The 12,535-nt window shown below is 34.9% G+C and overlaps 1 protein-coding gene across 1 annotated transcript; it reads right to left on the reverse strand.

Moving 5' to 3' along the window:
- Positions 1-10,645: 10,645 nt before the first annotated feature.
- LOC124938363 (UPF0496 protein 1-like) lies at positions 10,646-12,127 on the reverse strand. The gene is made up of 2 exons (XM_047478786.1): positions 11,569-12,127; positions 10,646-11,498 (listed from the first exon to the last, which is right to left on the reverse strand). The coding sequence occupies exons 1-2, from the start codon at positions 12,066-12,068 to the stop codon at positions 10,820-10,822; spliced, it is 1,179 nt and encodes a 392-aa protein (XP_047334742.1). The 5' UTR covers positions 12,069-12,127; the 3' UTR covers positions 10,646-10,819.
- Positions 12,128-12,535: the final 408 nt, after the last annotated feature.

The following is a 12,535-nucleotide window of genomic DNA, read 5'->3' on the forward strand; positions in this document are numbered from 1 at the left end:
GTGATTTTGTCAGGCTTAACCGGAGACATCTGTCCGGTTAGCATTCTTGATCGTTTAATTTCCCATTATGGCAACCCAGTTGGATTTCGAAAAGAGGATGTTCATATAGCCTGGTTTGAGAAGCGTGAGCTTCTCCCTGAACACATGCCTTGGTTTTGCATGAGAGAAGTGTTTTTGAAAAGCATGTACATTTGTTTAAGGTAAAATTTGCTTGTTATCGGCAATACCTAAAATATTTCGAAAGAAGGAAAACTTAGCTTCCTAGAGTGGCTTTGTGAAAATATCGGCTTCTTGTTGTTCGGTTGAGACATATTCTAGCCGGATGTGCTTTTGTTGAACATGTTCTCGAATGAAGTGATGTCTTATATCAATGTGTTTTGTTCTTGAGTGTAGCACCAGATTGTATGTGATTTCTATAGCGTTGGTGTTATCACAGAAGATCGGAGATTCTTCAGCGGTTACGCCGAAATCCTTTAGTTGTTGTTGTATTCAAAGGAGTTGTGCACAGTAGACCTAGGAAGAAACTTAATTCCCCCATCATACTCATCTCAAATCTGTCAGTCTTTAACTTTGAGAATTTGTTACATAATTTCGGATCGGTTGAGCCGAAAATAATATCATCCACATATATTTGAACAAATAAAATATGTTCCTTTTTCTCAAATTTGAAGAGTGTTTTGTCAACCGAACCTATTGTGAAGTTTTGATCAAATAAGAATTTCGTTAAAGTATCGTACCAGGCTCTTGGAGCCTGTTTTAAACCATAAAGGGCTTTGTCCAGCCGGTATACATGACTTATTAGTTCCGGATTTTTAAAGCTTGGGGGTTGTTCAACATACACTTCTTCACTTAGTTTACCGTTTAGAAAAACACTTTTGACATCCATTTGGAAAACTTTAAAATTTTTGAAAGCCGCAAATGCCAAAAATATTCTAATGACTTCAAGTCTAGCCATAGGAGCAAATGATTCTTCAAAATCAATGTCTTCTTCCTGTTTGTATCCTTGAGCCACTAGCCTGGCTTTGTTCCTCGTAACCAAACAGTCTTCATTGAGTTTATTTTTAAACACCCATCTTGTTCCTATGACCGATGGATTTTTCGGTCTTGGAACTAGGTGTCAGACTTTATTTCTCTCAAACTAGTTTAACTCTTCTTGCATTGCTAAGATCCAATCGGGATCTAGCAATGCTTCATCCACCTTTTCGGCACAATTTGTGATATAAAGGCTCAATTTTCATATTCTTCCAAATTTTGTCGCCTAGTTCGGACGGGTGATGAGAGGTTACCTATTACAAGTTCAAGAGGATGATTTCTATTCTTATGAGGTTTATTCTGGTAGTGTCTTCCAAGTGTTCGGTTAATTGATCAAGGTTAGACGGATCGGTAGGTTGATTAGAGTCAGACCGACCTATTTCCTTAGTGGACACTGAAACGTCAACTTCTTGCGGTAAAACAGCTTGATCAGGCTAAGTCTCAGCATTAACCGCTTGATCATTGACAAACCGTCTATAGACCGGAACCTCATCTTCATCATCAACATAGATATTGAAATTTTTTATTCTGTTGTGAAGATCAAAGGGTGCTGCAGAGTTACGTTCAATTGATTCATCAAAAATAACATGAGTAGATTCTTCAACTGTTAATGTTCTAGTATTATAAACTATATATGTCTTACTAACGGCTAAATAACCTAACATTATTCCTTAATCGGATTTAGCATCAAACGTGGTCAAATGATTTTTGCCGTTGATGTGAACATAACACTTACAGCCAAAGATCCTAAGATACCGGATGTTAGGAACTCTGTCATGGTATATTTTAAATGGCGTTTTAGTTAGCCGTTTAGTAATTAAAGATCGGTTTTGAGTGTAACAAGCAGTATTGATAGCTTCAGCCCAAAATTTCTGAGTAATACCCGAATCGGCTATCATGGACCTTGCGACTTCCTTGAGAGTTCGGTTTCTTCTCTCAGCCAGACCATTTTGTTGAGGTGTTCTGGCACTAGAAAACTCGTGCATAATACCAGAGTCATCAAGAAAATTAGTTAACGTACTGTTTGTGAATTCAGTTCCTCTATCACTTCTAATTTTGTTAATTCGGATAGATTTCTCATTTTGTATTCTTAAAAGTAATTTTATCAGGTTCGGTGTAGCTTTATCTTTGCGAGCTAAGAATGTTACCCAAGTAAATCTAAAATAATCATCAACAACTACCATAGTATAATGCATGCCTCATAGGCTTGTTACCCTAACCGGTCCAAACAAGTCCATATGTAGTAATTCTAAGCATCGTTTGGATTGAAAATTTCCTTTGTTTTTAAAAGATGATTTTATTTGTTTTCCCATTTGACATGCAGCACATAGTTTATCTTTGGAAAATTTGATGTTTGGAAAGTCATGAACTAATTCTTTGGAACATATGAAATTTAAGGTTTTGAAGTTTAGATGGTTTAGCCGTTTGTGCCAGAGCCAGTTCGGATCGTTCCTAGCTATCATGCAAACCGGGTTCTCGGTTTTAGTTTTCTAGTCCACTTTGTAAATGTTTCCTATCCTATTTCCGGTTAGAAGTGTATCTCCTTGATTATTTTTAACTAAGCATGCATGCTTATGAAATTCAACCGTGTACCCTATGTCACACATTTGGCTGATGCTTAATAGGTTGAAATGCATGTTTTCTACTAAGAGCACGTTATTTATAGGCAAGTTGCCATGGAAAATATTACCCTTGCCCATGGCTCTACCTTTTGAATTGTCGCCGAAAGTTATTATTGCTCCAGCTTCATAAATAATATCAGCTAGTAGTCCATTGTTTCCGGTCATATGTCTTGAACACCCGTTGTCCAAGTACCATTCTGAGTTTCTTAACTGATTGCTCCTCCTGACCTGCAAAAAATACATATTTACGCCTTTCTGGTACCCACATTTACTTGGTTCCGTGGTTGATTGGTCCCTTAGGGATCTAGAATTTAATAAGTCGGATAACTTTTCCAGTGATAGTTCTAATTGATTTACCGGTACTTGGCTTAACATCTTTATGTCTGCCTAAAAGTGCATTATTTTGTAGTGGTGGTGACTGTTGATTAGTTCTATGTGAGCGTGTATCGGTTTGTTTACCTACTGGCCGGTTGGCTTTCCTTCTCTCAAGATGAAGCCATTTTTCCAAGTCAGTTGGGCTTGCGTATTTTATTTCTTTTTCCGGTTTTTATTCACGTTCTGCCTCATTGTCGGTTGAAGAGATCTTGACAAATCTTACAAAGGGAATATTGTCTTTTGTGAGTTTCATCCTGTTGGAATAGTTTCGGTTTGCGGATTTGTTGTTTTTGTATCCAAGACCGAATTTGCATTTGGGATGTCTTTGATAATTAGACATCTGGCTCACCGATTCACTAGATCTTTTCCAAGCAGCCGTAACATATTTGGTTCTCTCGTTTTCTTCGGTTAACGATTGAACTGTCTCCTTGAGTAGTGGCGGACCCAAAAATATTTTCTCGGGGGGCCAAATACATAGTAACGTAGCATTTTTTTGCTATCAAATAAATGCATTTTTTAATGGGAAGAATGTCAATTTTATCTACAAAGTTGGATGAAGGTGTCAAATTTATTATTAAAGTTGTAAAATTCTATTTATGTATATAATCTTGACAAAAAGTGTCAAATTTATTTTTCTTAACAGAATTATTTAACCACGTTAAAAATTTTGTTGACATGGCAGCCATGTCATATTAACATATTTTATATATACATATTTTTTTATAACACAATTTAATCATTTAAACCTGACTTCAATGTTATCCCTTCATTCATGTTTTCCAAATTTCACAACTTTCCGACTTCTAATTGTTATCCCGTTGCCGCCGATCTCGTCACCAGATCCTTAACTCATACCTTCGTTCCTCCTAATTAATACTCCGGACTTTCTCTTTCTCAGCCGCCAATGTAATTCCGATCTCGTCACCAGATCCCTAACTCATACCTTCATTCCTCTCAATTAATCCGGCGGACTTTCTCTTTCTCAGCCGTAATGTACCACGTCCTCTTCCAATATCTATCCTCCAGAGTCCAGATCAAGGCTGCAAAATATCTTCCACAACTTTGAATCGACTTGTTGGCCGTCAAATCAACAGTCTCCTCATATTCGAGTTACCATGAATAGAGGTCAGCTCCAGATCATATATAGATATCAAAATTCAGGTAATTCTCAATCGCAGCGATCAAGATCGATTTTTCGGTGCCCGAAGGACCATATAGCAAGTATCCTCTCTTCTACTGTCCTCTAAAACTCCTTCCTCCTGATGAACATATCCAGATCTTCGACTATCATCTTCTTTATATCTCTTTCAGATTAAGATAAAGATCAGATAACAACAACTAAGAAAACATGAATTATTCAGATCAAATTAAACTAATTAATTTGATGACATTGTAAATCATTGGGTGCCTTAATGTCAATCTGCTATCAATTGAACCGAAGTGATGATGCAGAAGATCAGGCGGCGGCGGTAACTGTACAGAAGGGAATTTCAGTCGACGGTGGAATAGGCGGATTAAGAATTTCAGTCGACAGTGGAATTATGCGGGAAGGAAATAGAAAAGTAGAAGCGATGAAAAAATCTGAAACCCTAAATCCTATAAGAAAGGTGAAACTTGTAGAGGGGCGTTGTCGTTTGGTTTCAAAACTGTTGTGCACTCGTCGGAAGACCAGAGATTAAAGAGGTTTAACATTTTAATTTATTTTATTTGTACGATAAAAGTAGGTTTGAAATGAAAATTGGATTATAATATATATATATATATATATAAAATATGTGAATATGACGTGGCAATGCCATGTCAACAAAAATTTAACGTCGTTAAATAATTCTGTTAAAAAACATAAATTTGATACTTTTTGTCAAGATTATATACATAAATAGAATTTTACAACTTTAATAATAAATTTGACACCTTCATCCAACTTTGTAGATAAAATTGACATTCTTCCCATTTTTTAATTAAAATTTTACTCGATAATTACATAAAAATACTAACAAGCACAATTACTAAATTATTCTTGTCCATGAGTCGGTACAAAAGAAGACAAAATATCTTCATTACGTTGACTATACCAATCAATCAATTCAAGAAAATTAACTTTATTTGATGAACTACTTGACTCATATGTCCTTGAAAAGGTAATCATTGCCTCAATAGAAAGCGTGTTACATCAAACATTGTCGTTAAACGGGTGCGATAATTTATTTCTATATCACGACCATGTGTACGTAAAACGTTTCGCATGTTATGTCTTTGATCTTAAAATGATTCAAATTGAACTCTAGTTTCATTATGACAACTATTTGAAGTTCTCATATGTTGATTGAATCTTTTTAATGCCCTTTTCCAATTTTTGTACCCATCTCCTATAAATGCATCATCTACGTTTTCTCTATTTAAAGGCTTGAAAAGATAACACCAAAAACAAAATGATGCATCTTTTGATATGCTATATTCTAACTATGTATATTTGATCAGTAACATTAGACTCATTAGTAGGCTCATTAATTGATTGAGAAGACTCATGTTGGTCATGTGATGTAGAAGTACAAATTCGTTTATAGAACATCTTCATTATTCTATATCCTACATAAAATAAATAATTAAAAATAAATATGTGTCACAACCCTAGGCCCCTAAATAAAATCTAACAAATACATTTATTTGTTGAAATAATTTAAAACTAATTTAGAATTAAGAAATATAAAATAATATTTTACCCTTATATTTATATAAAAGAAGTGTGAGAGGCAGGGTTTGATCACCTGACCTCTATTATAAGTTTCAGCTTCAAAACCAACAGGACAAAGTCTTATTTGGTAAACATGTATATAAAATATTTTAAAAGTTTTACCCCGGTTGGGGGAGGCCCGGGCCCCCAAGGCCCCCCTTGTAGGTCCACCACTGTCCTTGAGCTTCTTATTCTTTAAGGATAGTTCAATCGGTTCATATATTGTGGTTCCGCTTGGCTCACCAGTAGTACCACTTGATTCTTCGGTTTCGTAGTTTGATTGGGTCGGTATAAGTGCAGACAAGTTTTTGAACTCAGCGACCATGTCGTTGAGTGCAATAACTAAGTCTTCTTTAGTGAATTCTTCAAAAGATAAATCCAATACCTCTTCTTTATTTTCCATGAAGCAAGTGACTCTTTCTTCGTCGTTTTCCGTGTCGGAGTAGGCCCAGTCACTTCCACCGTCACATGCTATGAGTGCCTTCTAGATTTCTTTTCTTTCACCGGTTTGTTGGCTGTTACTCCTTTCACCTCTTTGGTAGTTGTCGGCCGGTTTCCAGTCATCTTGTCTCGGTCTCCTGCATTCTAACCTGTAATGACCCAAAGCATTGCAGTTAAAACATCTTACATTGGATTTGTCGACATAGTTATAGTTAAAGTTGTTAGATGGTTGATTCTTCTTCATTAATCTTCCGAATTTCTGTGCTAGCATGGCCATCACGTCTTCACTAATCTGATCAACTCTTTTGACAGGAACCTGAGCGGCTGATATAGAAACTGTTGGTTCCACCGACGTCACTAAAGCTCTGGTTGCGGTTGATGTTGATGTTTCATCTTCGATCCGAGATTTCATCTCGAATTCGTAAGCTTTCAAGTCCTCAAACACGTCGTGCAACTTCATCTGCCCGAGGTTGCTTGATTCCCTCATCACCATGGTTTTTATGTCCCATGCACTTGGTAAAGATCTCAATGCTTTTACAATGATCTCCCGGTTTTCATATCTTTTTCCAAGTGTGTACATCTCGTTGACCACGCTGGTGAACCGATCACTGGACTCCTTCATGTTCTCTCCCAGCTTCATCTTGATGTTCTCATACTTTTGAGTTTCCACCAAGATTTTATTCTCCTTAGTTCTTTTGTTTCCCTCATGGATCTGAATGATAGTTTCCCAGACTTACTTTGCACTTTGACAATCTATGATTTTGTTAAACGTATTATCGTCCATAGCTTTGAAAATGTGTCTCATGCAATGGTTGTCCAGGTTTCTTGTTCTCCTATCTTCAGCCGTCCATACTCCTTTCTCCTTTTTAATTTTTATCGGACCTTCCTTTAGGATGGTGCTCATTTCATCATCCAAGGTGATCAGATGTAAATACATCTTAACCTTCCAGCCGCTAAACGCTTCACTGTTTAGCATGGATGGCTTATCGCTATGGGTTATGCTTCCCATCTCTTTAGGTTGCTTGAGTGTTAAGATTCCTGTTCTAATAGCACTTATTAGGATCGGGATCGCCGATAGAGGATCGGGGTCTAGCTAAAGGTAGATCGCTTATACAACAACACACTAGTACTAATCCGGTTAAAGATTATAACCGCTCTTAACACTACACAGATTGTCACAGACTCTTGAACCGAGTTCAAGGGCGGAAATGTCTGTTTCAATCTGAAGCAACTCACACAATTCGGTTTGAAAGGTATTAGGAGAAATCGGTTTGAATGAGGGGAAAATCGGTTCGACTAAGGAGAGTATAAGTTATTTCGGTTGAGATAATAGATATTTCGATTTGATTGGTTAGAGTAAATAAGCTGGAAAGTAAAATGAAGAACACAAGACAGGTTTTTATGGATGTTCGGAGTTGAATCTCCTACGTCACCCCTTCTTCTCAAATAGTGAGAAGGATATTCACTAACTGGAATATTCAACAAACACACTCCGACCGAGTCTTATTTACTGCTCGTCGGTTACACCACTCACAAATGATGTAATACTTTTACACAAGGTAAAATACACAGAGTTCTTAACGTTTACAACTGTTTCACTTTGGATCAAGAAGAGTGTATGAACTCAGGATGTTTTTCAGGCTTGATCAGGTGAAAACTGGGTTTTTTGTAGTTCGTGCGCCTTGGCTCTATATTTTTCTACTGCTCTTGGATTCCTTTATATAGAGAGTATGATAACGGTCATATTTCTCTCTCATCTGTTATTGGTCAGCCGAGCCGGCTAAAGTAGGTAGCCTTGCTTTTTGTACATGTGACAGTCATGAATGAAGGCAGCTGCCTGTACCGTGAGGGTTGCTTGTGCACTTGGTTAAAATTTGCAATCATTAGTTTTTGACGCATGCTTTATATCGGATCCTTCTTTGCATGTTCCCAAGATATTTCGTTACGTCATTCTTCAGATTGTTCGTTGTTTTGAATAATCTTCCTGTTGGCCTTATAATTTTCGATGTTTTGATCCAGCCGGAATTTATCGGTTAAGTACTTTCTTGCCGAGCATGAGTTTTAGCCGATCCGGCTTATCTTCATCATATGCTTTGGCCGATTCTGATTAATCTGAGAAGATAGATTAAGTTGAGTATTACGATTTAGCCGATTTAGTGGATTCAGCTGATTCGGTTGAAGCTGTTCCTACACATGTAATTAAGAGTTTTGATTAAGTTCTTTAAGCCGAACGATTAAACCGAAAGAAAATTAACTTACTTAATTTTTCTAACACAGTTAGAAAAGAATGCATCAAGTACTCATTTAGAGACGTCTATAAAGGTAAATGTGATTCACTTCTGAGGCTTATTCTAGAAGGTGATAGAATCCTAAACCTAATGAGGCAGAAACAACTCAATAAAAGAAATGATAAAATATGTTGGAAAAAACAAAGCAACGAGAAGTTCATTATAGGAAAGATATGGGAAATGGTTAGAATAAGAGGATAAGAGGTAGATTGGCGTAATGTGGTATGGTTTTCAAATATTATTCCTCGTCACCAATTTATTCTATGGCTGATATACAGGAAAATATTGACAACAAAAGACAGAATTCGAAAATACATAAACATTCCCGATATCAACTATGTCCTATGTTCGGGGATAAGAATTCTCTTTTGTAATACAAATTTGGAGGAGGTATGCCGCAAACATGAACATCATCAACTTTCCAAGAACATAGGAAGAAATCCAAGAGTGGATGAAGAATAAAGCAAAAGGAATATATTTCTATGTAAGTATGCTGAAATGCTACTTTATAGTAGTAATCTACAATATCTGGAAAGAAAGAAATTCAAAAACTCACAGTGGAAGAAGTAGAACTGCCCAAGATATTTGGGAAGATATAACTTCAGATGGAAATGCACTTATTCAATCTTGGAGAGGAATCGAAAGGAATGAAGAGAATAGAAAGCTCTACCATATATGGGATATTTTGGTTGAGAAAGTTAAAAGTATAATTTAAGTTAAAACACTATAGGCGTTAATTGATTGTTGTTGTTTGTAATTCAATTTTTGTTTTATTATCAAATTTAGAAATTGTCTAGATCTGATCTTAAATTTTTTATTTTTTTTATCTTTTGAATTTTTTTTAATGAAATAACATTATGACGTTAAGCTGTTTTTCTAAAAAAAAAAATTATATATATATATATATATTTTTTGACGCGTTTATTTTTGGTATTTATCAAATTTGAACAGGAAGGTTTTTTTACTAGGATTGAGGTCGATGGAACAAGTTTGTCCATGATAGTATAATTGATAGACATTGGTGGAGACAAATTCGGTGAACAGAATTATGAATTTTCAACTTTGTCATAATTGGAATATCTCCTTATACTGCTTTTTTTATTTTAAGGCATTATAGTTTCTTTTTAATTGTGCCTTTGTTTGATTATCTTTTGTTGAATGTTGATATTTGGATGTATTGTCTTTTTTTTAATAAATTGAGTTATTTTGCTGAAGATACTTCAAAATATTATATATATATATATATATATATATATATATATATATATATATATATATATATATATATATATATTAAATAAACAGAGTGTATTTTAATAATTTTATTAATATAATTGATAAGACTAATAAAATGATGTTTAATTATATTATATAGAAAACTCTTCACGGTAAATTTTAGGGTTGATTTTAAGGAAAATAAAAAGTTTATTGAGAAATTTATGACATAGAAAGATTATGGTTGAAGTTAAACAAGGCATAGAGTTCAGAGGTATAGTCAGGAAAGATGAACATTCCCAATTATTTTACCTATTTCAGCAGGTTTTGACATTAGATTTATCAAATGTTATAAAGGGGTTAGTTCAATCAACTATCAATATACTGGATCTAATAAGTATTGAATAAACTAAATCAAACTAATCCTTAATCCTTTTTTGCTAAAAAAAAAAATGTTTAGTCCTCCAACTTCAAGGCATCACACTATTCAATGTTCTTGGAATTCTAAAATTCTTATCTTAGATCTTCATTTTCCTTTTCTCAATGTTTTTTTTTTTGGCGGTGTATTACATTAATTTTTTTCACTATCATGCAATTTATCACTTTTGAATAAAATAAAAGACCCAAGATCTCCCTTATTTATTTATTATTATTATCTCTTTTCTTGTTTCAGTGCTTATGGTTAAAAACTAGTTGAAATGAGTCTAGATATTAGAATATGTTATTAGAGCTTATGAAAATCATTTGCTTAAAAAAATGTTGCAAGTTCTTTACATCCTTTAAAATTGTATAAATACTTAAGAGCCATAGTGATTGGATTAACACCTTAAAATGGCGACCCCAATCGTTTAACCGTCAATAAAACAAACAGACGCAACCATGTAAAAATAGCACATTTCGACCCACAATCAAACTAAGACCAAGATCAAAACAAATTTAATAAAACCTAGCCAATTTTTCTTAATTACATGTCAAACAAAAACTCAAGAACAGAGCATTTATAATGATCATATTCAAAAGGGTTGAATATTAAATAGCCTCATAATCATAATCATTAATAATAATAATCCCATATTAGAACTTCATCATCCTCATCTTGATTGTTACCTAATTCATTGATTAGAATTTGCTTGTCCTATAATCCTTCGAACAATAACAGTCCTAGCCATGGTCACTTCACGGCTAATATTATCAGCATATTTGCTAACATCCTCAATCGACTTCATAAACTTATCCATCTCCTTCTTAATCGTCTCCATTGCCATCAACACCCCTTGTTCATCGTCTTCATCTCCTTCATTGGTCCCAAACTCTGCTATTTTCACAAGTGTTTCCATTTCACCTTTCAACCTATTAATTAGAACTCGAATCGCATCCAAATCTTTAATCGCAATGCAAGTTCCAATCTGCATAGACTTAATCACATCTCTTTGACCCCTCACTTCATTCAAGTACTTCTTCCAAACCGAATCCAACCATTTCCCCATACTCCCCAAAGGAACTGCTGCAGCCGCGGCCAGAGCTGTCACAACAGGAGGAGCAGAGACAGCCGCAGCTACGACCGAACAGATTAAAACAGCTAGAAATGTTGCTACAAATATGACAGTTGAAATCTTCCTCCATGATTTTAGACTTTTGAGTTTCTTGTCAAGACTTGCCTTTTTCTTTTGAAGTCTCTTGAACATCTGTATTTGTTTATTATAAACTGACTGAAATAAGGCGAAGAATTCACCTGTAAATGGGTCGCCAACTGAACTGAATTTATGTAATTCCTCCAATGTTCGATTATACCTGTTTTATGTTTGAATTTAGATCGAATATTTTAAAGTTAAACTTTAATAATAGAAAAATAGATCAATACCTTTTCGTATCTAATCCAATTTCATTCACAGATTCACTCCCGAACTGCTGAATAGCTAATTGAACAATCAATTGACTGTCGCGAGCTCGCCTGAGACATTTCTCCATCTCTGTACAGAAATCTAGTGTTACCAAGCTACAATCGAAGAATTCCTCGACGAGATCGAACATGTCTGTGTTCTTCCATATGTCGTCTTTGTATTCTAGGATTACGTTGGCCACGTCCCGGTTGGTTTCGAGGAGGAATCCGGTGACTTCTTGAAGGGAGTTTAGAGACAGGGTGCTTTGTATTTCGCCGGAGCCGCCGGCGACGTCCGGCGCGAGGGTAGAGATGACGTGGGTTGTCCGGCGTTGGAGATTGGAATCGAATAATCGGAGGTCTGGGTCGCGACGGCAAGCGTCTTCGTAAGAGGAAAGATCTGGGTGGATTTGGTCAATTGTAGGCGGTCTTGAGTGTGAACTTCCGCCATTTTCAGTTTTCTTGCTCAACTGACCTCCCATTTTTGTTGATAAAAAATCCAGAAGGGAAGAAGAAGGAAGAACGAAGAAGAAAACAATGGTCTGATGAAAACCTTAGCTGGAACCTGAACTAATACAAAAAAAAAAAATAGAATCTTTATGACCAAGAAGTCTTCGACTTTAACTCCCTCTTACTTTTGATTTTTGTGTAAAAAAATTTTTGAATTTTAAATTAATTTATTAGAGAATAATTTTAGTTTTTGACCATTTTTTCAATTTGATAATGTTAAAATATATCAAATTTTAATATATTTTAATAATTATATTTGAATAAATTTATTCTTAAAAGATCAAACATTATTCTTTGATCATCATGTAAGTCTTAAATAAAAGTAAAAATAATGATAATTTATACAACCTTCACAAAATATGTGAAATTTTTATTTTTCTTCGTTAGATACATTTGACTTATTTTATAAAATAATTAATTTTTATGAAAATGGTACATG

This window comes from Impatiens glandulifera, chromosome 5 (assembly GCF_907164915.1).
Source record: "Impatiens glandulifera chromosome 5, dImpGla2.1, whole genome shotgun sequence".
Classification (NCBI taxonomy): Eukaryota; Viridiplantae; Streptophyta; class Magnoliopsida; order Ericales; family Balsaminaceae; genus Impatiens; species Impatiens glandulifera.